The sequence below is a fragment of the Mus musculus genome, chromosome 2 (assembly GCF_000001635.26).
Source record: "Mus musculus strain C57BL/6J chromosome 2, GRCm38.p6 C57BL/6J".
NCBI classification, from domain to species: Eukaryota; Metazoa; Chordata; class Mammalia; order Rodentia; family Muridae; genus Mus; species Mus musculus.
In genome coordinates this window covers 179,910,367-179,936,860 of record NC_000068.7, presented here as the reverse complement: position 1 = coordinate 179,936,860, position 26,494 = coordinate 179,910,367, and the positions used below count along the sequence as shown (strand labels likewise).

General features: G+C 48.5%; 1 protein-coding gene across 2 annotated transcripts in view; it reads left to right on the top strand.

Moving 5' to 3' along the window:
* Positions 1-24,715, top strand: part of Taf4 (TATA-box binding protein associated factor 4) — a 64,501-nt gene extending 39,786 nt beyond the window's left edge. The window contains exons 4-15 of one of the 2 annotated variants that reach the window (NM_001081092.1): positions 850-969; positions 1,710-1,832; positions 3,809-3,898; positions 4,636-4,881; positions 7,437-7,584; positions 10,531-10,645; positions 12,275-12,444; positions 12,752-12,882; positions 13,782-13,907; positions 14,894-14,950; positions 15,590-15,709; positions 23,255-24,715. In NM_001081092.1, coding sequence (NP_001074561.1) covers positions 850-969; positions 1,710-1,832; positions 3,809-3,898; positions 4,636-4,881; positions 7,437-7,584; positions 10,531-10,645; positions 12,275-12,444; positions 12,752-12,882; positions 13,782-13,907; positions 14,894-14,950; positions 15,590-15,709; positions 23,255-23,422 — 1,614 coding nt within the window. In that variant the 3' untranslated portion in view covers positions 23,423-24,715. The remainder of the gene's footprint in view (positions 1-849; positions 970-1,709; positions 1,833-3,808; positions 3,899-4,635; positions 4,882-7,436; positions 7,585-10,530; positions 10,646-12,274; positions 12,445-12,751; positions 12,883-13,781; positions 13,908-14,893; positions 14,951-15,589; positions 15,710-23,254) is intronic. The other variant, XM_006500588.1, reaches the window with a different exon arrangement.
* Positions 24,716-26,494: the final 1,779 nt, after the last annotated feature.

The window sequence follows — 26,494 nt, the reverse complement described above, 5'->3', positions numbered from 1 at the left end:
AAAGCTGCTCTAGAGCTCTCCTTGGTGTGGGTGTGAGATGTCACACTGCTCCCTGCTTTCAGATGAAGGGAGGGGACAGTGTTTAATAAACTGGAGTGAGGAAATGTGGGCAGCTAAATTTGTAAATTGGAGAGGTAATAATGTAAAAACCGGTAAATATTTCATTGTGATTATTCAAGAATAGAGAAATCTTAGGAAAGAGACTAAGGGTCAGTGGTTTGGAGAGTCTGAGCCTGTTGACATCTAAGTGCCCATTTGCGTTGCAAATGTTTTATGTTCGGTCAAGGAGTACCTTCCCACAGCTGGGCCAGTGCCTGTGACCCAGCTCTTATACCTGTGCCTCTGCATGCTGTGGCTTCTCGTCAGGCCTTACTTTTGGAAAGCAGAGCTCGTTAGTGCAGGTACTTGTGGGGAGTGGAGGCCTTTCCCTTGTCTTGGTGGCCTGTACGGACTCTGGCAGATGCTATGTGCTGGGAGGTCACAATTGCTTTCTAGCCAGGGCTCTATGAACAGATTAAAGGGTTCTCAGGAGGAGTGTCTGAGATGACAGCTCATTGTGTATCCAGTCCTCTGTGCTTGTCTCTGTGGTAGCCGTTAGTCAGTGTGACAGATTCTGGACAGTGACAGGTTCAAGCCCCTCAGGTTTATTGTAGATACAAGCATACCTCCATGTGTCTCTGTGGGCCTCAGGTGCGGGGCCAGGGATGCCCTTGGCCACCTCACATGGCTGCAGGAAGGGTGCCTACCTGGCCCTTGTTGAGCCATTTGCTCCCTACGTTTTCAGAAGCTGTTTTACTTTTGGGCTTGTGCTGCTGTTGCGATGCATTCACCTGTGTTTTGACCTTCTAGCCTCAGCTGGTTCTGGGTGGCTCCGCACAGCCAGCCTCACTTGGAACAGCCACAGCTGTTCAGACAGGGACACCTCAACGAACAGTCCCTGGGGCCAGCACCACCTCTACAGCTGCCACGGTAAGAACTCCCTTTGAGACGCCTATGGGCAAAGCCATTGGTATTAGTGGGGAAATGGAGCTGGTATATACAGGGGCTTGAGAATATTTTGGGGCCCACAAGCCAACCAAGAGCAGTGGTGCATTGAAGGGACCCACGTGAGAGCTTGGGTCTGTCTTCCCCTTATGGGGTGACCTGCACATGCTGGCCTCTGAGGAATGGTAGGAAAGGGCCCTGAGCGTCCTACTTGGGATCTAGGACCCTACAGAGACCTGTGGAAGCCACATATATGTAGCTGCTGAGCACCTGTGGTCTGGGTGTCTGTCTGTCTATCTGTCTGTCTGTGTTTGTCTTCACTACTTTTCCTTTATGTACCTGGAGTTTTAGAGAAGCTGGGACCCTATTTTGCAACTTCTCTTTTTGTATTCTTTGCCAAGTACTTTTAACCATTTCCAGGAGCTGCCTGGGACTTTGTGTGCTTGTGCACATTTAGGCAAGCAGCAGCCCCTGTCCCGACGTAAGGGCAGTGTCTTGGTGGATGCAGCCTTCCCTTAAAAGGGCTGGTTGAGAGACGCAGACTTGGTGGCCTTCAGAGTGGCTGATTGCCCTTCAGAGAAGATTATGGCTCATGCAAGAAGTAGTGTGGTTTTGAAGGAAGTTGAGATGCTGAGTTTACATTTTTCAGACCTGTACACATTTCACTGCAGTGGGGTCCTGTGGGGAAATCTCCTGTAACTTACACCTGTTTTATTTTAATACAGGAAACTATGGAAAATGTGAAAAAATGCAAAAGTTTTCTATCTACATTAATAAAACTGGCTTCCTCTGGTAAACAGTCTACAGAGACAGCGGCTAATGTGAAAGACTTAGTACAAAACTTACTGGTAAGTTCACATGAAACCCTCTGCCTCACCATGCTGTGTGACCTGCAGCCCATGTGCAGCCTGTAGGGCGACCTGCGTGTGCAGGTGAGAGCCTGTGGAAGGATCTAGTGCTGGGGTGCTGGGGTGGGGGATGCACTGTTGCCAAGATGTGTGCATTGCTTGGCATGACTTTTCTGGGGACTTGGCTGATACCCCAGTGTTCCTTCTGCACTTAGATGGGTCAGGGGATGTGCCAGCACTAGGGAGGGAGGGAGGGAGGGAGGGTGGGTGGGTTGGTTAAAGGGCTCCTTTAGAAGTACCTGCCTGTGCTTGAGAGTCATAGAACATATGTCTGACAGCCAGTGTTGCTTCAGGTGGCAGCCCACTGTATCCTTCCTTCCCCTTTTAAAACTGAAGGAAACAGGAAGGGTCCTTAAACTCCAGTTTGTAGATAAGGGGTCTCTGCATCTGCCTCTGGCCCTGCTCCTCTTCTCACCCCTTGAACATGTGATGCTGGTCTCTGAAAGGTGCCTGTGTTACTGGTGTGCAGAACTGACTTCTGCCATTGGTTGGTGCTCCTGTGTCATGGATATTTTATTTTGGCAACTCCCTGGGGTCAGGGATTGAACTGGGTTCCTTATCTTGTGTTGCAGTTAATTCTGTCCCTCTAACCTAAAGCATCTACTTCCTTCCTTGCCAGTGTTGCAGTTAACTCTGTCCCTCTAACAGAGGTGTCTACTTCCTTCCTGTTTTCTCTCTTTTCTGTTTCTTTGATCAGGAAGCACACGGATTTTGAAAGTGTTGCTTTCTGGTTTTTGTCTGGTTCCGTCCTGCTCTCCTGGTCCTTTTCCCCTCCGAGGGGTTTGCAGGCCAGGCAGGGGTGGCATGCACCAACCACACTGCTGCCAGCAAGCCCTATCCCTGTCCAGGGCTGTCTTCCCCACCGGCTGCTCCTGTTCACTCCTTAGCTGCGTTCATCCACCTTTCATTAGGGCCCTGGGGGCTCATTCTTATGTGAACTCTTTGTGGCCTTTGACTCCACAGGCTGCCCCTTTTGGCCTTTGCCAAAAGACTGGGGCTTGGCTGCCTGCAGCGCATGCCATTCCCAGGATCTGAAATATCACCAGTTTCTGTGCCTTACCTTGGCCACTTGTGCCCTCCTCAGAGCCCAGTGAGGGTGTTTTCCTCACGCACAGGCCAGCTGCTGATGCCGATGGCCTCCCTTCTCCCTTCTCCCTTCTCCCTTCTCCCTTCTCCCTTCTCCCCAGCCAGTTTGAAATCAGCTTTGTGTTACTCTTAGAAGATTGCTGCCGTAACCCTGCTCCCAGCAGTCTGCCATTGTTCTGCCTGCTGCTGCCTTATTTAGGTTTTGTAAACCTGGACAGATGCTGTAATATTGTGGGGTGCCCCTCTTCATGGCTGTGTGGCTAGGCCTCTGCCCCACTTCAGGTGTCTAGTGCTCACCCATCTTACAGGCTTCCTTAGTCTTTACACGAGTTCTCAGGTGTCTGAGACAACTGTGTGCCTCACTTGTAGACTCTGATGCTTTCTCTTTGGTGCTGGGTAGGCCTCCCTGTGGTTGCTAGCCTCTCCCAACAGGTTCCCTGCCTGCTCCCTGACTAGGCTAGAATTGCCTTGCCACTCTGTAACACATGCATTTGTTTCCTAGCAAAATGCCTGGCACTGTAGGTGCCTAGTGGGACCCAAGTGAAAACACTTGACTGAGAAGCCTGTGGGAGGTGTTAACCCAGACCAGTAACTAGCCAGCTAGAGACATGCTCACTAGCTGCTGCTCAGGGTCCAAGGGGCACAAGACTTGTGCACCCAGGGATCTGTATCTGTTAAATTGGGCAGTGGCGTGCTGACACACTTGCTGTCAGAAGGGCCAGACCAGTGTGATGCTAGGGTTTATGGTGTGTGCTGTGAAGTTGTGTGGAAATACGTCCCAGCAGTTGCCATGTGAGGTCGTTGCAATATCACTATGGTTTGTTTTTCAGGATGGGAAAATTGAAGCAGAAGATTTCACTAGCAGGTTATACCGAGAACTGAACTCTTCACCTCAGCCTTACCTTGTGCCTTTCCTGAAGGTGATTGAGGGCTTGTGCTGCTCAGTGTGGTCCAGCCAGGGGTCGTCACAGGTTCCACCTGCTGTGGCTTTCTTGCAGCTGAGCCCACAGATGCGTTACAGCTCTAGCACACTTGTGTAGGGCCAGTACTCCCTGGGGGAGGGCTTGCTTCCAGCGTAAGCCTGGGGACCCTGACGTTGGCTCCTCTCAGAGATGCATTTTGTTTCTGAAGTGCATTGCAGCCAGTTCTCACTAAGAAAGTCCTGGTCAATGAGTATGTTTGGAGTTGAGTGACAGACCGGGGATTAGTGCCTGACACTGTAGATAGATGTCATTACATCTAGATGAAATGATATTAGCCATGGGGCTTTTCTGAAGGGTTATGCTTCGGAATTTTTAAGATACTGTAAGCAAAGAGCTGAAGGGGTCTGTGACCCTATAGGTGGAACAACAATATAAACTAGTCAGTACCCCCAGAGCTCGTGTCTCTAGCTGCACATGTAGCAGAAGACGGCCTAGTCAGCCATCATTGGGAAGAAAGTCCTCTTAGTCTAGCAAACTTTATATGCCCCAGTACAGGGGAATGCCAGGGCCAAGAAGTGGGAGTGAGTGGGTAGGGAAGCAGGGCGGGGGAGGATATAGGGTACTTTTGGGATAGCATTTGAAATGTAAATGAAGAAAATAACTAATAAAAAAAAAGATACTATAAGCAGTAATGTTCCAGCTGTGCCTGACCCTACATGTCTGTCTGTCTTCAGAGGAGCTTACCTGCCTTGAGACAGCTGACCCCAGACTCCGCGGCCTTTATCCAGCAGAGCCAGCAGCAGCAGCCGCCTGCTTCGCAGGCCACGACTGCACTGACGGCTGTGGTGCTGAGCAGCTCAGTGCAGCGTACAGCTGGGAAGACAGCTGCCTCGGTGACCAGCGCCCTCCAGCCCCCGGTCATCAGCCTCACGCAGCCCACACAGGTTGGCGTTGGCAAGCAGGCGCCGCCCACACCACTGGTATGAAGGCGCGAGCCTGGCATGGTGCTCTTGCCAGCCGCCATGCCACTTAACTGACCAGCCCTGGCTCGGAGCCCCTTTCTGGAAAGAGCAGGCAAGGAAGCTCCTGCTGGAAAGACGTGTGGTTGTTCTCATGAGTAATTAGAGTGTGAGCTGTAGGTTGAGGCCCACGACTTTGTATTGTAGTTTTTATAGAATGAAGTGAACTTCTTGGCTCACTTACTGGCAGGCCCTATACCTGTTGTTGGGGTTTTTGGTACAGGAACACAGTGTCTAGTGGGCCTCTTAGGAGGATTCTCACAGAGCTTTGAGTGACGCCTGAATGTTCAAACCTGGGATTGGGAGGAGATGGGTTGGTCAGGCTTTTGCCTTCCTGGGATAGAGTAGGCTGACGACAGTGGTGCTCAGGGCAAGCGGAGGGCTGCTGGCAGGTGGGTCTGGCTTTGTCTGATTTGCATTCCTTCACCAGAGGCAGGATGGCTCTTCACTGTGAGTTGCACTCAGAGTATGTGTACACCTGCCGTAAACAGCATAGCCTCACCACACATGAAAGGCAAACTTGAAAGGGGCTGTATAGTACTGTGTTGCAGAGCATTTATGAGGTCTTAGGTTTAATTCCCAGCTCTGGGTGGTGTGGATGACAGACGATTGGAATTGTTGTAAATGCAGCTTAGGAATGAGTAGTTGTAGGTGGTACAGTGCTGTCTGCAGGGTGGGTGTTATGGAGGCCAGACTCCTGGGTGCTGGCTGGCCTGTTAGAGCTTGCTTTTGTCTTTACTCTGTTGGTAGTGAGAAGAGTTGAGAGCAGGCTGAAGGACCACACCTGAGCAGGTTTTCTCAGTGGGCAGATGTTCCTGTGTCCTTTGCTTTCACATGGTTTCAGGAGGGACCTGAGCAGTCAGCACCCTGATTTACCCAGAAGGCAGTTCTGTGGAAGAGCATGCCCTCTCTGTGAGGGTCTCACCTCCAGTCCTGGTTCTGTCAGTTGTAGCCTTGAGTGCTAGATTGCGTGCAGAGCCATTTCCATTGGGTTGGTTTTAACTGTCAATTTGGAATAACGTAGAATCATCTGGGAAGAGCGTTCTTAATGAGAAATTATCTAGATCAGAATGGCATGTAGGTGTGCCTGTGGGGAATGTCTTGGATTTTTGACTGATGTAGGAAGACTTAACCCTGATTGTTGGTGGCACAGAAAGCTAACTGCACAGAAGGGCACAGACAGGCAACATGGCTACATTTGTTTCTCTTGACTGTAGATGTGCTGTGACTAGTCTCAGTTGTTGCCTCTGTGACTTCCCTGCAGGGATAAACTGTGACCAGGAATTGTAAGCCAAATAACCCTCTTCCATCAGTTACTCCGTCAGGCTGTTTAATCGGTGTCACATGTTATACTAGAACAGTGACTTTTCTTTTCACATATGGGAACATGGTGTGTTCAGCCACCTGGTCACTGCTGTGTGCTGTCTTGACCCCCCTCTTATACCCCAGTCTCTGCTTATACCTTTGTGTACAGCTGAGGCAGATAGGTCAACTTCATGCAAACTTGGGCCTGAGGCCAGGGGATCTCAGAACCCATGGAAGTGAGCCACTTTTCTGTATCTCCATTTAATGGCTTCTCAGTGTAAAGCCCTGGCCTGAGTTGCTGTGGGCTTGCCCATCTTGTCTGGTGTGAGCACCGTGTTCTGTTGCAAAAACAGTTCTGGTGCAGGCCTCAACCTCAGCCCTTTACAAGTGTCCTGTTACATGTGTTGCTCAATGAAAACACAGCCACCATTTTTTTTTAAAGCAGAGTTGGAGTTCAAATCCTAGAAGGGTTTCAGAACCCTGCAGACACTGTGATACTGTGTACACCACCAGCCACACAAAAAGGCTCCTTTATATAAACTAGAATTCTTCCAGGGAAGCTCTTAGCTCAGAGATTTATGGTCGGGCCATCAGGGAGCTTCCTGTGGGCCAAGGCTGTACGCAGGACAGCAGAGCTGAGCAGGCCCTGCAGTGTGGACCAACCACCCTTGGGCTATGCATGGTTCTGAGGTGGACAGGCTGTGTTTGGACAGAGAACCAAGTTCAGGGTAGGACTTGGAGAGCCATCTTCACTCCAGTAGAAAAATAATCTGACCTTAAACAGAATTTAGAATAGAAATAAGTCATTTGACGTATGTCCATCAGGTAACAGTGTCAGTCTGCTGACAGGCTGGGAAATCCATGTTCCTTGTGGGGCCTGAGCTCGGTAAACTTTGTTTTGCTGCTGCCCTCTAGGCTATGTGTGGGGTCCTGAGTTTCATGTGCTCCGTGTACTTGCTCTGCTGTATTGTGGCCTGGTGTGGCACCATTCTGTCTTTGTCTAAATCTTTTGAAGCTGTGTGCAGAGGCTTGTTGGAGACTTGTTGGGCCAGGCTTTTTTAGATGTGGAATGAGGTGTACATCTGGACTTCCTGGAGCTTCTGGCAGGGCAAGGTTGGGGTAGCGCCAATGAAGCAAATAGCTGGCTTCATGGGTCAGTGCGGTGGCCCCTAGGATGTGTGTGCTCATGCACTATGCTGGCTGTGCCCCAGGTGATCCAGCAGCCCCCGAAGCCTGGAGCCTTGATCCGGCCCCCGCAGGTGACCTTGACGCAGACACCCATGGTCGCATTGCGGCAGCCTCACAACCGGATCATGCTCACCACACCACAGCAGATCCAACTGAACCAGCTGCAGCCAGGTGAGGCCCCGGCTGCTGCCACCCAGGACTGGCTTGTCCCGGAAATGGCCAGTTGTGGGACTGCTACTTGATTTCATTTAATCGTTGTGATAAAATTAATTTACGCACATTGCTCAGTGACTTCATTTATGAGGTTTGTGCAAGCCATTACCCTTGTCAACGTGATTTTTAAATTCCCTGAATTGTATACATTACATGGTTAGTATCTATTAGATACTTCTAGCTAGACCTTCTAGCTGCCTGTCTCCCTCCCTGGGTGGGCAGGCAGGCAGCCAGGCCCCTGCGGCTCAGACCCTCTCACACCTTGTGCAGTGGTCTGCATGATCTCAGCCCTCCTCTCTCCCTCTCCCCTTTCCTCTGGCTTCCCTCCTTCTCTCCCTGTTGCCCTGTTTTTCCTAGAGTTAGTATAGATCGTGTGGTATGAATGTTGTTCCCACCCTCTAAAAGCCTATAAAAAAACAGGAAGCTGCTTTGTTCGTGGGGTTTGAAGGGAAGGTGTTCTCTCTCTCCAAGGCCCAATCATGCTGCCTATGGTGTGACACCGCCTCTGAGGCTCTTCCCATTTCAAGGCCTGGTCATGATAGAGTTTCTGCTGATGTGTAATTCTGTATTAGCTCTTTCCACCAGACATAAGTAAGGCCTTTAGATGATAACCCCCCCCCCCCCCAAGGCAGCCTCACTGTGTTACCCTTGCCCTAAACTCATGGGCTCCAGAAATTCTCCTGCTTCAGTCTCCTAGGTGAAACTTTAAATATATAGCATATATTTGCTTACTCTTAGTCCCTCTCAGGAGTCATTCTTGTACTTTAACAGTTGGAGGGAGCTGGGAGTGGTGGTGCACACCTTTAATCCCAGCACTCAAGGGCAGCCTGGTCTTCAGAGTGAGTTCCAGGACAGCCAAGGCTACACAGAGAAACCTTGTCTGTCCCCCTCCCCCCATCCCCCAAAAGAGTTTAGAGAAATATAGGCCAGAACATGCATGAGGAATGCAACTAAACCTTAAAAAAACAAACTTAGGATTTAAGTGTTAGCTACATACAGTTTAAACTTTTATCTTTAAACCTTGTTGTAAGTTATTGTATCCTTTGAGATTTCAGTTAGAAAGCCACAAGGGGAGAGGCGGGCACGAGCATGCATGCACACACACACACACACACACACACACACACACACACGCACACGGCAAATATACATACATACAACACGTGTATGTATATATATATGACACATATACACATATTTGGCACATGTATGTATGAGACATATACATATAACACACATGTGTATATATGGCACATATATATGCCAAGCATACATATATACATATAATACATACATATATATGACACATATATGGCACACATGCACACATGACATACATACAACACACATGTATATATGTCACAATACATACATACAATGTGTGTGTATATGGCACATACACATATATGATATATATATATATACATATATATAAAATATATATATGACACACAATATATAATGCATACATATATACATATAACACACACATATACATATATATGGCACACATATACAGGGCATATACAACATAACACACATGTGTACACTTGATACATACATATGGCACACATACATACATATAAAATACACATGTATATATATTTAACACACACACACACACATATCACGTATGTGTTGTAAAGACACATGAGAATGCTTCTTTAGTCTGTGCAGGTGAGGAAGGGATTCATATAGAGCACGGGGATGGGTTCTGACATAATCAGTGGCACTATCTTGGATTTGCACTATAGTTTTCCTAAGACTTTTTTTTTCCCTCAGGTGTAAGCATGTATTTTTCTTTATCTTTTTAAATCATCACACATATATATAGCATGTTTTGATAAAATCCACCCTCCTGCCCATCTCCCAACTCCTTTGAGACCCAACATCTCCCTTCCAATTCTGTGCATTTAAAAACAAAAACAACAACAACAAAAATGCCTCTTAGTCTGTCGGTGCTGCAGGTTTCGTGCATGGGTACAGGACTATCGACCGGAGCATGAGCAGCCTATCCAGGGCTGCGACCTTGGAGAAACAGCTTGGAGCCCCTTCCTATCCATGCTAGACTTACAAACAATACAAACAAAACACCACAACAACTTTGTTTCCTGTGTGTGGGTGTTTTGCCTGCATGTATGTCTGTATACCATGAGCGTGCCTTGTGTCCCTGAAGACCAGAAGAGGGTGTTGGATCCCCTGAAACTGATGTCAGCCATTATGTGGTTGCTAGGAACTGAACCTAGGTCCTCTGGAAGAGGAAGTGTTCTTAATCACGGAGCCATTTCTCCCTTCCTCTCCTATGCTGGGATTTTAATGGGCTTGATCTTAGCAGATGTTGAATATGCAGCCATAGCTGCTTTGAGTTTATATGTGCAAGGGCCTTTCATATCTAGAAAACAGTTTCCTAGCGGTCTTCCACAGTCTCTTGGCTCTTAGAGTCTTTACACCTCCTCCTTCTGGGTTGATCACTAAGCCTTGAGGGGAGAAGCTGTGGTAAAGGTGTTCCATTTAGGGCTGAGCATACTGCAGTCTCTTATTCTCAGCATTCTGACCAAGGTGTGTGTGTGTGTGTGTGTGTGTGTGTGTGTGTGTGTGTGTGTGTGTGTGTACAGGTGCCCACAGAGTTCAGAAGATGGCATTGAATCCTTGGAGCTGTAGTTGCAGGTGTTATGAACTGGGTGCTGGGAGCCGAGTGTGGGTCCTCTAAAAAGCAGTGCAAGCACTTAGTCACTGAGCAGCCCAGCCCTGTAACTTAAATACGTGTACACTGTAGAGCTCAGAGTTTTGAGAGTGTCACTGTGATGAGTGAAGAGATGGCAGTTTCTCCGTGGGCTTGTAAAGCCAGCAGAGTCAGTCCTCCAATAAGAGCCTCTGGTGTCCACTGTGTCTTTGACTTTGCAGTCCCTGTGGTGAAACCCACCGTGTTACCTGGAACCAAAGCCCTGTCTACTGTATCTGCACAAGCAGCTGCTGCCCAGAAAAACAAACTCAAGGAGCCGGGGGGAGGCTCCTTCCGGTAAGGACTGAAGCCCTGTAGGCTTTAGGGAGAGTGTGGGAGGGGCTCAGGTCATCCCTGCTAGCTTTTGGTACTGATAGTGTCAGGACTGTCTGCTCTACTTGGGTCTGACCACACATCTGTCAGTGTGGGCTCCCGGCGTGGATGCAGAGTGTCATCCCTCTGCAGGGATGGAGAACAGGGCAGCTGACTTGGTGCCAGCAAAGTGCACCAAGGTGACTAGATTTATAACACAGATGGCCTTGTCACTCTGCTCACTGTGACTCTTGATGAACAGAACAGCCTTCCTGGACATTGCTTTGTCTTGAGATTCTTGTGTGTGCACCAGAGGCCAAACTGACCTTCACTGTGACTGAGCCTATGGTGGTTGTTTGAATTTCAGGGAGACTCTTCATCGCCAAAGCTGTTAAATGAGGCTAGATAGAATTGGGTGCTATATTGGCTCTATAGGGTAAAGAGCAACCAGGCAGAGCAGGACAGGTTACCTGAGTGGATCAGGAGAGAGGCTAGGCGTGTATATAGGCATGCTTAGGAACTGCAGTGGAGGGTAGGGCTCCTATTTGGTCTGCTGGAAGAGCCTAGGTACATCCATTCCCCACACTCATATCTTACCTACTAGAAGCCATTTCCCAGCATAAGGCCAGGGCTGCTCTTGAGGAGAGAGTGGTCAGAGCAGGAACAGGCAAAGGCAGCTGTGGTCACCTCATCACGTCAGGGCAGGGCTCAGGTGGTGACATGCATTGGGCTGGGCTCCTTCCTATAGTCCAGGCTGAGGTAGTCATCTGGGTGGTCAGCACTGAATCAAATAGGACAGGACCAAAAGGCTGAGTAGAAGGGAGCCTCTGACTAACTTGTAAGCAGTAGGAAGGTTGAGCGTGTTCAAGGCTCAGGATGCCTCTGACATCCTGGTCAACACTGAGGTGTCAGGCTTAGAGTATGCACAGTAGCAGGTAGCAGGGTGGGAAGGGCAGTGTGGTTCAGTGAAGACCTCCAAGGGTCAGTCTGCAAGGAGGACTCTCCTGCCATCCTATGAGTGTGTGCCAAGGGTGTACGTGTTAAAGACAGGCTGAAGGGTGTTCAGTGAGGGACACTGGAAGGACTGTTGCTAGATGTGGACCTCCTCAGTGAAGACGTTGGTTTTGAGACAGTGGCCACATGTGAACAGGTTCTTATGTTGGGCCATTTTCATAAGCAGATTTCTGTCTGGGCCTGGCTGGGAGAGCTCTGATTGCTCTGAGTTTTGTGCTCGCTCTTCCTCCACCTCCTCTGAAAGCTGTGACTGAGGGAAGAAATTTTTTTCTTTCCTTGAGAAGTTTTCAGGTAACATGGAGTCTTCAAATGGTGTTCTGGGTTTTGTTTTCTTGGGACGTACTGTGGGCACAGAGCTCTCTGTGGACTCAGTTTACCTGTGACCCCACAAAGTTCGTCCTCTGAACACTAATTTTTAAACAAGGCAGCAAAGCACTGTCAGACAAAAGGACAAGGCCAGTGTAGGAACCTCATGTGTGTGTCTGTCCATCTCAGTGTCCCTCTGCTATTCCCTGTCCCCTGCAAGCTGCCACTGAATTAGAACCACCTTAGTGAGTTATGATTCCTTCATGCAACAAGAATGTTCCTCTCCTTTTGCAGGGATGATGATGACATCAATGATGTTGCGTCAATGGCTGGAGTGAACCTGTCTGAAGAAAGTGCAAGGATATTGGCCACAAACTCTGAGTTGGTGGGGACGTTGACCCGATCCTGTAAAGACGACACCTTCCTCCTCCCCGCGCCTTTGCAGAGGAGGATACTGGAGATAGGTACGTTTGAACCAGATGATGTCACTGGGATGCTGTGTGTCCAGATCGCTGTCTGATGTGCTCCATGACTCTGGCAAGACTCAGTCCAACCCTTCTGCAGTAGCTCCACTGCCTTGTCTTGGGCTCACCCCATAGAGGCTCCACTGTTGGTTGGCAGGTAGTAGAAGGTGGGCAGTGGCCATCTGCTTCCTGCTTAGATTGCCTTTGATTGTGCAGAGCAGTAACTAGTGGGTGAGAGAAGCCAGTGCCGTGATAAAGAAAAACTGGGTAAGTACCATAAAGTGCTTTTTTTCTGCATGGCCTGCAGGTAAAAAGCACGGCATCACGGAACTGCATCCAGATGTAGTGAGTTACGTGTCTCATGCCACACAGCAAAGGCTGCAGAATCTTGTAGAAAAAATATCTGAAACGGCTCAGCAGAAAAACTTCTCTTATAAGGTAATGAGGCTGTTTTCCCGGGGAGAATGTTCGTGTTCTCACCTGACCTGGGCTCTCTGGAAGCCTTGTTGTCCTGGTTGTTCCTGTGCTCACTCTTGGCCACACACACTACCTGTAGGAGGTCTTGCATCTGGGCTGGGGATGTGCTCTGCAGTTAGCCTGCTTTGGAAGATGGGGCTGTGAGCTTAAGAGACTATGGAGGGAGTCTTGTATTCTTACTCCTTTTAAAGTGCCCAGTTCCTGTAGCCTGGCCCATTTTGAGCCATGAGCTGCAACTACAGGCTCTTTGCCATGTGGGGTGTGTGTGTGTGTGTGTGTGTGTGTGTGTGTGTGTGTGTGTGTGTGTGTGTGTGAGAGAGAGAGAGAGAGAGAGAGAGAGAGAGAGGGTTTTCGACCAGAATATGTCTTGAGCAATTGCACAGATGAAGGAGTCTGTGTCTGATTCTTTAGAGCAGCTCACTGTGAATTGTCAGCTTTAAAACACTTCTAAAGTTGGAATTGGTAGTGTATACCTTTATTCCTAGTACTTGGGAGGCAGAGGGAAATGGATCTCTTTGAGTTCAAGCACAGCCTTGCCATCTATAAATCGAGTTCCAGGACAGCCAGGGCTACGCAGAGAAGAACAAACAAACATTTCTACACAGAAGGACTTAAATATCTCTTAAAAATGCCAAAGTGTATCAAATGGAAACCTTTTATGGATTTCCTGGTAACTGGATGAGACTTGCTGTCCTTGTGAGGCCATGACTGGAGTGGTGAGGTGTGAGCAGCTGCTACCACCATGGAGCTGTGTACACACTGTCCAGCTGTGCGAGGCACGCTCATAGTTTGTTGAAGTTCCAAATTTGTGGTAGACAGTGTTTTTACTGACTTTTTTTTTTTTTTTTTTTTTTTGGTAGGACGACGACAGATACGAGCAAGCGAGTGATGTCCGGGCTCAGCTCAAATTCTTTGAACAACTGGATCAGATTGAAAAGCAGAGGAAAGATGAGCAGGAGAGGGAGATCTTAATGCGGGCAGCGAAGGCAAGTTACTGTCTCCAGCTCAGGCTCAGCTTGCAGTCTGCCCCTCCTAGCTTCTTACCAGGCACACTGGCTTGTTGTGCTCATACTCTGGAGGGAGGGTATTGTGAGTGGAGCTGGATAGGTGGGGTACTTCAGCTGCCGGAGGATGCACTCCAGTTTGAGATTTGATATAAGAGATGTGGCAGTCCGGCAGTGGTGGCGCACGCCTTTAATCCCAGCACTTGGGAGGCAGAGGCAGGGTGAGTTCCAGGACAGCCAGGGCTATACAGAGAAACCCTGTCTCCAAAAACAAACAAACAAAAAAACCCAACAACAGCAACAAAAAAAGAGATGTGGCTCTCTCATGTTGTTAGTTAATTAATTTAAAAAAGTTTTATTTTTGAAATAAGGTCTTACTTATTATGTAGCTTTGGCTGTCCTGGAACTCGCTATGTAGACCAGGCTGGCCTTGAACTTACAGAGATCTTCCTGCCTCTGCCTTCTGAGTGTTGGGATTAAAGGTGTGTAACACTATGCTTGGTGGTGTGGGCTTCTTTAAGATTCTGACCTCTTCCCTTCCCTGTGGTTCACATTGCCCTTCAGTCAAAGCACTCAGAGCTGAGTGTGGGAACTTTGTGTATGATCAGAGTCATCTAGAGATGTTAATCCCAATGTCAAGATTTTTGTGCAGTAGGAAAGTGACAGTTGAATGCCACCCTCAGCCGCTGAGCCCAGTATGTCTGGAAGCTCTGTCCAGGCTTTCTTTCTCAGTCTACACTGAGTCAGAGGCATATGACAAAACTGGTAGCCATATGCCTAAGGCTCTTACTGCATCTGGGTGGCAGTGAAGACTTTTTTGTTGTTGTTGTTTGGATAGAAACCTTTATAGAATTAGCAGGCACTGTCTCCTGGCTAGGTACTGCTGTAGATTGGACATGGCGCTGTGGGTCAGTGATGCGCATGGAAGGAAGGCATGACTCTTCCCTCTCTCCTTCTTTCAAAAACAGTCTCGATCCAGACAAGAAGACCCAGAGCAATTAAGGTTGAAGCAGAAAGCAAAAGAGGTGAGTTTCTCTGTTTGGACTCCTCACGGCCCTTGCAGCTCATGTTCATGCTCGGTGCCCACAAAGAGAGAGTAGTTAAGAAACCTGGAGTCACTGAAGGTTCACATCCATTGCTTATTCATGCTCTTGGGCGGCCAGGCAGCCCAGGCTCTCTCTCTCTGTGCTGTGTGCATTTGGTTGGAGAGGACCTGTCACTTACTTCTGTGAGGTTAGGCTTCTAAACCCCTTCTAATCTTTTGAGCACTTTAAGGTAAGCTTCTGTTTTAAAAGTTTTGTAATTATTTTGGGTCACAGACATGTCCTTAGTTTAAGAGCCTCAACTTTAAAGAAATTGTAACTTGGGCTGGAGAGATGACTCAGTGGTTAAGAGCACTGACTGCTCTTCTAGAGATCCTGGTTCAATTCCTAGCAACAACATGGTGGCTCACAACCATCTGTAATGGGATCTGGTGCCCTCTTCTGGTGTATCTGAAGACAGCTACAGTGTACTCATATAAATAAAATTTTTAAAAAAATCTTATTTAAAAAAAGAAGTTGTAATTTAGGAAACTTGAGAAAGTTCTTGGTAGCTGTTGATTGCTACATTTGCAGTAAGAACTCTCAAAGCAATGATAGTTCTGTTTCCTTCCCAACATGAAGATGCAGCAGCAGGAGCTGGCACAGATGCGACAACGAGATGCCAACCTCACTGCACTGGCAGCGATCGGGCCCAGGAAAAAGAGGAAAGTGGACTGCACTGGGCCAGGATCAGGAGCAGAGGTACAGCAGAACATGAGGAGGCTGAGGTCCGGAGCGGGTGGGAAAGCGCCTTCCTTAAGAGCTAGGGGAGCTCCTGGCCTTCCATAGAGGTGTGGTCTTGCGTTGGACACTTGATTTTCAAGTCACCTTTTTATGCGTATAAAGAGCTAAAACACAGGCTCACATGATCATGCTGGGGTTCAGCCCGACTCGGAAAAGCATGGGGTGGAATTCAGGATCAGCTCTAGTGGGGAAGTGTGAGGCAACCTGCAGGGTGTGTGACCCAGAGAAGTAGCCACCTGTTTCGTGGCCCAAAAGTCTTGAGTGTCATATATGCTACCCTAATGGTTACTTTAGCTTTAAGCCGTTAGTTGTCATTTGCATTTAGAAGAGCACTGCAGGCCTGTGTATCTACTGCTCAGCTGTCTTCACTGTTGCTGCTGAGGATGCTGGGCTGTGCATCACTGTCCCTTGGCTTGGAGGCTGGCGGGGCTGGCATCTGTGTGCCTGCACTGGGCATGCTTATTCTTGCCTGTGCACTCTGCACTGAGTTTCTAGGGTGTTGGTGCATGTTGTCACTTTTTCTGTCCTTGCCTTTGTATGTAGTACATCTGGTCTGACTGCTGACACTTCAGGCCTTTCTTTATGAGGTTTTCTGTGTCTTGGGTTCAGTCTCTGGGTGGTCAGCCTGCTTCTTCCATTTGCTGAGCTGTTTAGACTCACATGTGGGTCTGTGCCTTAAAGCATTTGCAACACATGGGCCATTTTTTTCTTTAGGTGTGTTCTGTTCCCATCTCTCTTCCTCTTGGTCTCCAGTTACACAGGCACTAGACTGTGGTATGGCACATAGTCACATGCACTAGACTGTGCTGTGGTTTCCAGTCGCACACGCACTGGGCTGGGCTGTGGCCCATGTTCATTTGCATCACTGTTTTCCTCTCTGCTCGTCATACTGGGTCATGTTCCTTGGCCAGACTGGAGTCATGCCAGCTCCTGTTGGCTGTAGAGCTCCAGTGCAGTTCCCACTTACAAACATAGATTTCAGTTGAGAGTCCAGACCCCATGGGGGTCGCATATCAGACAGACATCCTGCATATCAGATGTTTACATTATGATTCATAACAGTAGCAAAGTTACAGTTTATGAAATAGCTGTGAAATAATTTATGGCTGGGGGTTTCCACAACATGAGGAACTGTATTAAAGGGTGGCGGCATTAGGAATGTTACAGAACCATTGGTCTATAGGCTATGTTATTGAACTATATAGGCTATATATTATTGGTCTACAGGCTCTTTGCAAGCATCCATCCAGTGAGTGGCAGACTTCCCTGCCTGCCACTTTATGATGGCTGGATCTCTCCTGTGTCGTTGGACATATGTATTGAAGCTTCCAGCCTCAGTTTCCCCTCACTGCTCTCCCTCAGTCGTGGACTGCTTTTCCCATCTAGTGCTTGTCTAGTGCCTGTCACCTGAATACTGGGCACCTTGGATCTGATGTGATGAGGCTCCTGGGTGGCTTTTCTATGAAGAATGTGGTCTGGACTCTTGTTTTAGCAGCCACTTCAGTCCGCTCAATGGACCCAGTTGCTGTTTATTCTGTTATTACAGTTCTGTGCAGATACGGGGCATTTTTTTCCAGTCCAGTCCAACACAGCACCCCTGTCTGTGTGTGGCTTTGACTATTTTTACGTGAGTCTTGATGGAGAGTGAGCCTCTATCCTGGGGAGGCTGGGGTGAAAATCTCAGTGAACCCTCGGTTGCCACCAGGCCTCTTAGTCGGTTTCGCTTTTATCCCCATAGAAACTGCTGTCTGCTTTGCTTGGTCAGCCCTGTCCTGCTGTGGAGGTGTGCAGGCAGACTGGGTCAGCTCAGAGTAGTGACTTCAGCAGGGCAGTGCTGTCCCTGCCAAGGACTGTTGACCCATCTCCAGCCCTAGTGCCAGCAGTGACTCCCTGTGTAGTGTTCTCTTGGTGTGGAGACCCTAGAGGTACAGGGCATCCCTCTCAGTTCAGGGCAGGTAAGAAGTCTGAGTGTGGGATAGGAAGGAAACTTTGGCCAGCATCTATGTAAATGTGTTGTCCAAAAAGCTGCAGCAACTGGGTCTGCTGTTCAAGTGTGCAGGCCTGCAAAGTCCACACAGAAGTGAGGCCAAGAACTGAGTAAAACCTTGAGAAGAATACCAGGGGAGTTAAAAGACATGAGTGAACTTTTCCTGCTGGGTATTTTTGTGGCTTGCTGAATTATTGTAAGGTGTAAGTCCTTGTAACTCATCACCTGGTTGAGGCATAAATGCAGGTGCTGTAGTGTGTACCATAATCCCATCACTGGGGGATGGAGGTGGGGGATAGAACCCAGGGCTTGCTAAAGGCAGTATAGTTGAGTCAGTGAGTGAGAGACACTGTCTCAAATATGTAGCAGACTTTAGCTACTTAGTGAGTTCTTTTTTCTTCCACCCATCTCCACCCCTTTCCCACCCCTATTGCTCAATAGGAGAGACAGAAGGATAGAGGGGGAAAGGGCTAACATCCTTAAACTGCTTCCTGCTGATCAGGGCTTAAGTTTCTTAGGGCAAGTTTGATCTTCATCTTTATGTCTAAGTTCTTGTTCTTTACACACGACTACTTAACAAGCTGACCAACAGCAATCAACAGCAACCAATAGCCCAACAACAACAACCAACTCTTGGCGGCCCTGACATTATATACCCTCTGAAAAGTTCCCAGAATTCTAAATGTCCCACAACTGTAGAAACCATCTGTAACTGGCAAAATCCTGCCCTTACTAGAGCACAAGGCAAACCATAGTTGCTGTGGTCAGTTTGAAGCAGCCCCACACCTGGGATTAAAATGAAAACATTCCTATAATATTTCTGTCTTTTTCAAAGAAACCAAAATTCTCACTACACAAGTAAGGCAGCCATTAACTTGTAGCCTCGCATGCACATGTGTACAGGCAGTGCACACACACCGGTGCATACACATTCATGTTTCTTTATCATCTTCTGTTTCTTTACCTGTACATGTAACTTTGTTTGTTTGAGACAGCAGCTCCTGCAGCTCAGACTGGACTTGAACTTGCTTTGTGACTAAGCATGACCTTAAATTCACTGAAACCTCCTTATCAAGTTTGGGGATTGCCAGCTTGTGCCACCATGACCCGCCCTGCATTCATTTTCATTTTTGTTGTCCTTGTTGTTTTGGTTTTTGAGACAGGTTTTCTCTGTGTAGCTCTGGTGGGAGTCATCATGCAGACCAGGCTGGCCTTGAACTCAGAGATGCATTCGCCTGCCTCTGCCTCTTGAGTGCTGGGATTAAAGGTGTGTGCCAGGATTCCCTGTTTCTTTACAGTTTTTTGATTGCATGGCTGGCCTTCAACTCAGTCTTTCACCTCCTAAGAGCTGGGGTAACCAGTGCTCACAGCCACTCCTGGCTTCTTTGTGAAGGCTGTTGTGCTTTGTCTGTGTTGTGGTTACTTTCATCCGTACACAGTTTGTGAATGTCCCTGGTCTCACTAATGTAATGGTGTCTTCTCTTCACACCTCTGCTTCCCTTCTCACTTGAGACCCTGTGAGGTTGGCCTCCTGGAGATGTTGCTTTTCAGCCCTAGGCTAATTGAACCTGTGTCTTAAGCGGTGTGGGGGAAGATGAAGCCAGCCTCCAGCAACTCAGCCGTGCTTCTTGCTGCTGCCATCCAGTGGTGGCTGATCACATTGTCCTGACCTGCAGGTTGGTTAAAGGCGAGGTGCCATGCTTTCTCTTGCCTTGGTAAGTTAATCACTGCTGTTGTGCCCTGGGCTCTCACTGTGCTGCAAGCCTTGGTTTGCATAGTTTACAAAATTCATAGCTTTTTGCATGACCTCCTTTCTGACCCTCATCACTCTTTTTTCCTTCTCTTTTCTGATTTTCCTTCTCTTCCTGGACTTGCTTAGCATTCCTTTTGTATGTCCTCACTGGCCTCTTCTGTCTCTGCTCTCTGTAAGGGCAGTGCTTCTTGCTGTGGCCAACCCTGAATGAGTGTAGCGTTCATTGCTCTGAACATCCAGGGCCTGTTGCTCATAGGCACAGCCTGCCCTTTGTTACCTCTGCTTGACTAGGAACTTGTCTGTGGGTGTGCTCTACCTCCAAATGTGGCACCTAGGTGTTGTGTTTCTTGTGGGGTGATGGCACCCTCTCCTGGCAGTACTGGGAACTCTTGTCTAGGTTGTACCACATCTTGCTGTGATTGCTCAGGACCTCTACTGACCCTATGGACGCTTGTTTTATAGACCCTGAACCCCCCCCCCCCCCATTTCTTCCCCTTCATTCCTCCTGTGTGGAAGGTTCTGTTCTCCCATCTGAGGACCCATTGCAGCCTGTGAGGCTCCTTTCTCACTGCCTGTCTTTGGACCACTTGGGTACATGTCCTAGGTTCCTTCCATCTCCACCTGTTGTGAGCAACCTTGCTGAGAGTGTGGTCATGCTACTGTAGGGGTGGCATCCTCTCTTCTAACACCTCTGGCTAAGCATGGGGGCATTTTCTCCCAGGGGTTTCATTAGAGTTTTGCACTGGAGAGGTGGCCAGGCTGTCCTGGTGCTGAGCCTTTTAGAATTGATGTCATTTCTTAGCAGAGTTCTAAGTGTCTATTAGTGTTCTTCAAATGTTTTGCAGGTGAGCATGGCTCATGTGTGGCAGTTCGCAGAAGTGAAGGCAGAGATGCGTTTGTAAGGATGGTAGCCATTGATAGGTCTGGTCCTAGTCGGCTGCTTTTCCAATACTATTCTAACCTAATGGCTGGCTAGGACAGTGGTGCAGATTCATGGTCTTTGAGGTTTTCCCAGAAACACTCACTCTGAGGTACAGAGCTCTAGCCTATTCCTGAAGTGGGACTCCTTGGTAGAGAAAAGAGTCAGACTGTAACTTTGTAACCCTGTGACCTTGGGGAGGAACTAAAGCCCAGTGCTTCCCTTAGGACATAGAACTAGCTACACAGACCCTGTGTATAGCAGGCTGGCCTTAATAGATGAAGCTAGATAGACAAGAAATAGACTCACTTTTTTATTTAGTTTTTTTCAATAGCCTTGGATGGGGCCAGGTGGGTAGCCACAGCAGTATAACCCAGGAGGCCCAGACTCATATACCAGTGAGAATTTTCCTGGTATCGCCATCGTGTGTGTCCATGTCCATGTTTGTTCGTGTCTGTGTCCTTATGTGTTCCTGTGTGTGTGTGTGTGTGTGTGTGTGTGTGTGTGTGTGTGTGTGTGTGTTTGTGCATGCATAAAAGAGAGAGAGAGAGAGAGAGAGAGAGAGAGAGAGAGAGAGAGAGAGAGTGTGTCAGCCTGCCTGTCTGTCTGCCTGTCTGTTTCTGTGTCCATATCCACCCTTGAAATACCTCAAAGAGTCCTCTGTAGTTACCATGTTAAGGTTTCAGCTTTTATGTGGGTGCTAGCAAATGCCTTGTTCCTGTGGATCCCTGTATCAAGCTCTGAGCAGAAGCTTCAATTCCAGTAGCCAGGAACACATTCACTGCATCCGTGACCCTTCCTAGACCATCAGCTAAGGACTCCCAGGGGCCTCTGAAACTCCACAGGTTGGATGACCTGTGTGTGCTCCCATAGCCCAAGAGGGTTTAGGGTACACTTGGGTGCCATAGTCTTCTCAGGACCATTTACTCAGGTCAGCTGGTCGTAGTTCTGAGGCTCTTCTTGCTGTGGCCAACCCTGAATGAGTGTAGCATTCATTGTGCTGTGCCTCAGCCTGCACTTTTGGCTTTACCACCGACTCACACACATCCTGTTGCTCATGAGGCCTGTAGCACACAATGGAGAATCTGTGTCTTATTCTCACCTGACTGCTGACCCCTCAGGTTGAGTAGTGACAGCTATACCACTGGGTTGGAGGCCCAGGTTGGTGTGCCTACATGAAGCTGTCTGGGCCCCATTAGTGTCAGTACTTGCTTGTCAGAAAGTGTGGGTGCCAGGTTGATCCTGTGACTCAATTTCTAACTTTTGGCATTTCTTAAATATTGTGGCTGAGTGTTCCCTGCCCATCCCAGCCCTGCTGTTGTTTGTTGAACCTAAAAGTAGAGGCTTGAGATGCAGCCTGGACACTGGCCACACACATCCCGCTGCCCAGGCCGGGCCTCAGTGGGCCTGGACATCATGTCATCGCCTGAGTTTCTCCCCTGGGCCTGTAGCCACAGTGATTTGGATCAGGAATAGCAAGTGCAAGAAGAGTGACGCTCGCTCACTACTGAAAATGGAGAAAGAGTTTGGACCTCAGCCTGCTCCAGAGCCCCAGGACCTGTGGACTCTGCCGGTCTCAGGAAACCTCCTCCTCTGTAGGCTTTCTTCCCAGAAATTGGCTTGCTGCTCCTTTCCATATCACCAAGAACCTCCCGAAGGAAGCTCGTGTGTGCTGGACCAAGCACAGCTTGAGGTGGCTTTTGGGACACCAACAGCTTCCCTCATTCCTACTAACTGCACATCTTTGCTGTGGCCCTTTAAGAGGCATCTCTAATCTCAGGATGAAACATTACTGTTGCTGTCAATAACATCCAAGGAGATTGTCTACCCAAAAGGACATGGCTACCAAGGTGATGGTGGAGACCAGGGCCACAGATGGACAGTGGTGGCTCCCAGCATCTGAGGAAAAGTACCCTATCTTCAGTTGGACATATGCATGAAGAAACTGGCCAGGTCATGTAGGCACACTTGTACCTGGCCTGCCTGCCAGCTTCCTATGACTGCCATCTACTGGCCCCTGTGCCCCTGTGCCTCATGAGTAGAAGGTGATACTCCAGTTTCCTAAGCTTCGACTATGGAGGCACAGTCAGGACATCACTGCAGTTTGTACACTTGAATACTAATGGACAGTTTAACCAGCAGGACACACCTTGGTTCTCTACTGTGAGAAGAGGAGAGCTGTCCATGGGGATCGTGTGGTTTGAGTCCAGCGGGGGTCAGATGGAGGCAGTGAGGAGATCAGCTGCTTAGTGGCCAGAAGCCAGCCCTAGTACATCCTATTTCTGAGCAGGAAGGAAGTGAGCTCAGTTCGCTGGATAGCTGTGGTGACCTAGGGAATGGGTCTGCAGCAAGGCCCAGCCAGGGGAGCAGGGAGCCCCCTTCCCTTGGCCGTGGATCACCGTCCTGACCGCTGAGCAGTCGGCCTCTCCAGCTGACCAGCAGCCTGCCCTGCCCATGAGTTCAGGCCTAGTGCCTCTGTCAGCCAAGGAGGGATGCCACGGTCCCAGGTGTGGCATCAAGTGTGGTCTTTGATCCCCTCACCTGAGCCTCTTGGGTAGTGTTGTGTTGTGTGATATGGAAAGTGGGGGCTGCGCGTTCAGAACCTTCTCTCCCACTCAGGGTCAAGCTTATGGGGACATTGGAGGTGGTGGGCATCCTGAGCCTGTTGCAGAGTGGGGAGTAGGGGCCTCTGCCCTGCATAGGGACTTAAAGTAGTAGAACTGTGGAAGGAGCTTGGCAGGGTGTTTCCTCAAAACCAGGGTCTTTGGGATACTTGAATCTCCTCCTCCCTCCTAACTGTTCTATGGTCACTAATGCACATGTCCTCTTCTTTCTCCCCACCAGGGCTCAGGCCCGGGCGCAGCAGTCCCAGGCGGCTCCGGCGTGGGAACCCCCAGACAGTTCACACGGCAAAGAATCACGCGGGTCAACCTCAGGGACCTCATATTTTGTTTAGAAAACGAGCGTGAGACAAGCCATTCACTGTTGCTCTACAAAGCATTCCTTAAGTAACAGGATGAGCCGGCGTTTCTGATGGGATGCTTGCGGACGTTTTTATATATTTGCAGATTACGCCTTTTTGTAACAAGCAAATGGGATATTGTTTAAAAACAGCCACCTCTTTACAATGGAGCAGTTTTATACTCCTGTTTATAAATCAGCTCTTCAGTGCGGCAGAAACCGTGTCTGCAGCAGAGAGAACACAAAGGCCTGTGGGTGCTCTCACAGGACAGCTGACCCGAGCTCATCCTCGGCTGAGTGGCCTTCTTGCCAAACAAGCCATATTTAAAGACTGATGGAAGCGCTTAGCAAATAATTAGCAGTTGCTCATCCTGTGTGCGTTTTGGTTCAGCTCACCCTGACTCCCGCTAGGTGTATGTCTACAGCCGATGACCTCATCTCTTCCTTTCTGTTGTAGCAGTCAGTTGGCGAAGCAAGCTGACTTTTTAGACTATTTATCACCTCGCCCCTGCCCTGTCCTGTCCCTTCCCTCCCGTCTACACGAAGCTCCCCAGGAACACAAGCTCCAAGCAGGGTCCCGGTCTGCAGTAGAGGCCGGGGTGCAGGCCGGGGGCAGCACCTGTACAAACACAATTGATTTGCTGCAGTTTGGAAGCTGTGAAGTGGAAGGAAGTGAGAGCCTAGGAAGTGAGAACCTTTTCAGCGTAAATATATTTTACTTGCACTGTGTTTTTAGCTCAGAGTGAAGACTTAGATGAAATAAAATCAGAGTTGAGAAGAATCAACAACAGACTGTTTCTCAGTGTGGATCAAGTGTTGGAAATGGTTGGTGTATTTTGTCAGTAATTGTACATAATTTTTGGCACATAACATAAAATGGCTATGTAAACTATAATTATTTTGCTAAGAGACTGTATGCAAGCTGTGGCCAACCTTACAGGCGTCCAGAGCAAAGCCCCTTCTTTGTACCTATTTTTTTATTACAAATATACTAATTGGTTCTTTATATTTTCAGAGGTTATTGTATTAAATTGTCTATTGATAGTACTTTTATGACTGTAAATACTTGGCTTTCTCCGTGTGGATTCTCATGTTAGACTTCAATTCGCACGTGTGAACTGAACGCTGATCAGTATTTTTTACGACACCCAAGAACTGTTACACCTTTCATTTTATCTTTTAGGAAATCCCTGTCTTTCCATTTTTTCATGTAAATTTTGCACAGTTACTTGTTAATATGTAAATATTTTACTTTCAGAAATGAAGTTTTTAATTGCTATTGTTTTATATAGGATTGAAAGAAAATTAACTCCTTTATTAAAAACAAATTTATCTGTATTTGTCACGCCTGCTTTTCCATTCCTGAGTCTCTCTCTGGTCCTTATGAATCTAGGAGTTAACCAAGCACAGGCCCCCTTCTGGGCTGGAGTTGGGGCCAGTCTTCTGTTCTGTTCACCCAGAGGACACCAGAGCTGTGCTTTTCCCATTCCAGGCCTTATCCTGTAGACTGTCTGAGGGCAGGCATAGAGGTGTATGATAGACAGATACCCCTGTAAGCTTGGGCTGCAGGTGGTAGGTAGGCTTACCTGAAGACTCCCCCTCATTGCCATCCCTGATGTCCTCATCAACAGCTGTAGAGATCAAGGACACAAACTGTGGACAGATGTCTTGGCAGGATGGCCAGAGGCCTGAGGTCCAGGCAGTAAGGGTTGACTTCCAGGCTTTCTTTGGTGGCCGTGGGCATACAGAACAGCACCCTCTCTGTCTTCCTTCTGAACTCCTGGATATGTGTCTGTCTGTGCTAAGGCTTCTCTTTCTGTCAGCACACCATTCAAGGATACCCAAGCGACATCATGTTTACCTAATTGCCTTAGCAAAGACCCCCATCTCCAAATACAGGCATGTTTGGGGTTGGGGACACAGTTCAACACACAGAGATTATGTTGTTGAGCAGTGTGAAGAATGAGACCTGAAGTTTGAGGGTGGGGGCTGGATATTGTGGAGGCCAGTGGGTTTGTGGGGGAAGGTTCCCCCAAGGTCTCACTACTTGTCTCTTGGCTTCCTGGCCTGCAATTGGCTATGTATGTGAAGGGCACTGACTTTCCATGAGTGTAGTCAACTTTTTCACTTTTTTGGTCACCCTGCTGTGTCCAGTCCTTCAGGACAGCCACAGTGAAGATTCACGCCTATGCCCAGGTGGACTGATCCTGCTGGTTTCGCTCCCAGGCTCTTCCACAGTTGGATTCATAAGCCTACTTGAAACTTGGCCCCAACAGCATGGCGGGAGTCGTCCCAGGCCCTGCTTAGCTATTTGTATGTCAAGGGAGAGAGGGCGATGTGCTAAGTGTTTCTTGTTAAGGATGGGGGCCCAAGACTTCTGCTCTCAGCACTCCGTCTCAGGGCACTGGCAGCTCCCATCAGGCATGAGATGAGAAAGAAGACGTAGACCAATTTGTAGAGGAAGAAGTAAGAATTGAATTTGACGTGGTTGAGGGCTGGGGAAATGTAGGCACCTTGTAGATGCTCAGCTGAGGCAATATGTGAGCCCCGTGCCACACTCGAGGCCTACAGTCAAGTTGTAATCCTGCACACCAGGGATGAACGAACAAATGGCTAGGAAACTTGGAACATGCGTTTAACAGTAACCCAAACAAGAGCGCTAGAGAATGCATGTCATGAAGACTGTGTAAGATAATAGTTTCCTGTTGGCTGTGTTAAAACTGACAGAAATAACTTCAAGGAGACAGGGTTTATCCTGGCTCACAATTCAAAGGTGCAGTCCGCCATGACAGGCAAGTCAAGATGGCTGAAACTTGAAGCATCTGGCCATCGTAGTCAGGAAGCAGAGAGCGAGTGCACACCATTGCTTAGCTCCCTCTTTCCTTTTAGTCCAGGATCCCAGGCATGGAGTGATGCCACCCACTTTGGGGTCTGAGTGAAATCAAGATAACCACCCACAGGCATGCCCAGAGGCCTGTGTCTCAGGTGACTGAATCACAAGGTCCTCAGGCCAGATTTGAGAAGATCTGCCCAAACCCCTAGGTCAGTGGCTCTCAGTATGTGGGTCGAGACCCCTACAGGGGTTATATATGAGATAACCATGGTATATCAGACATTTACAGT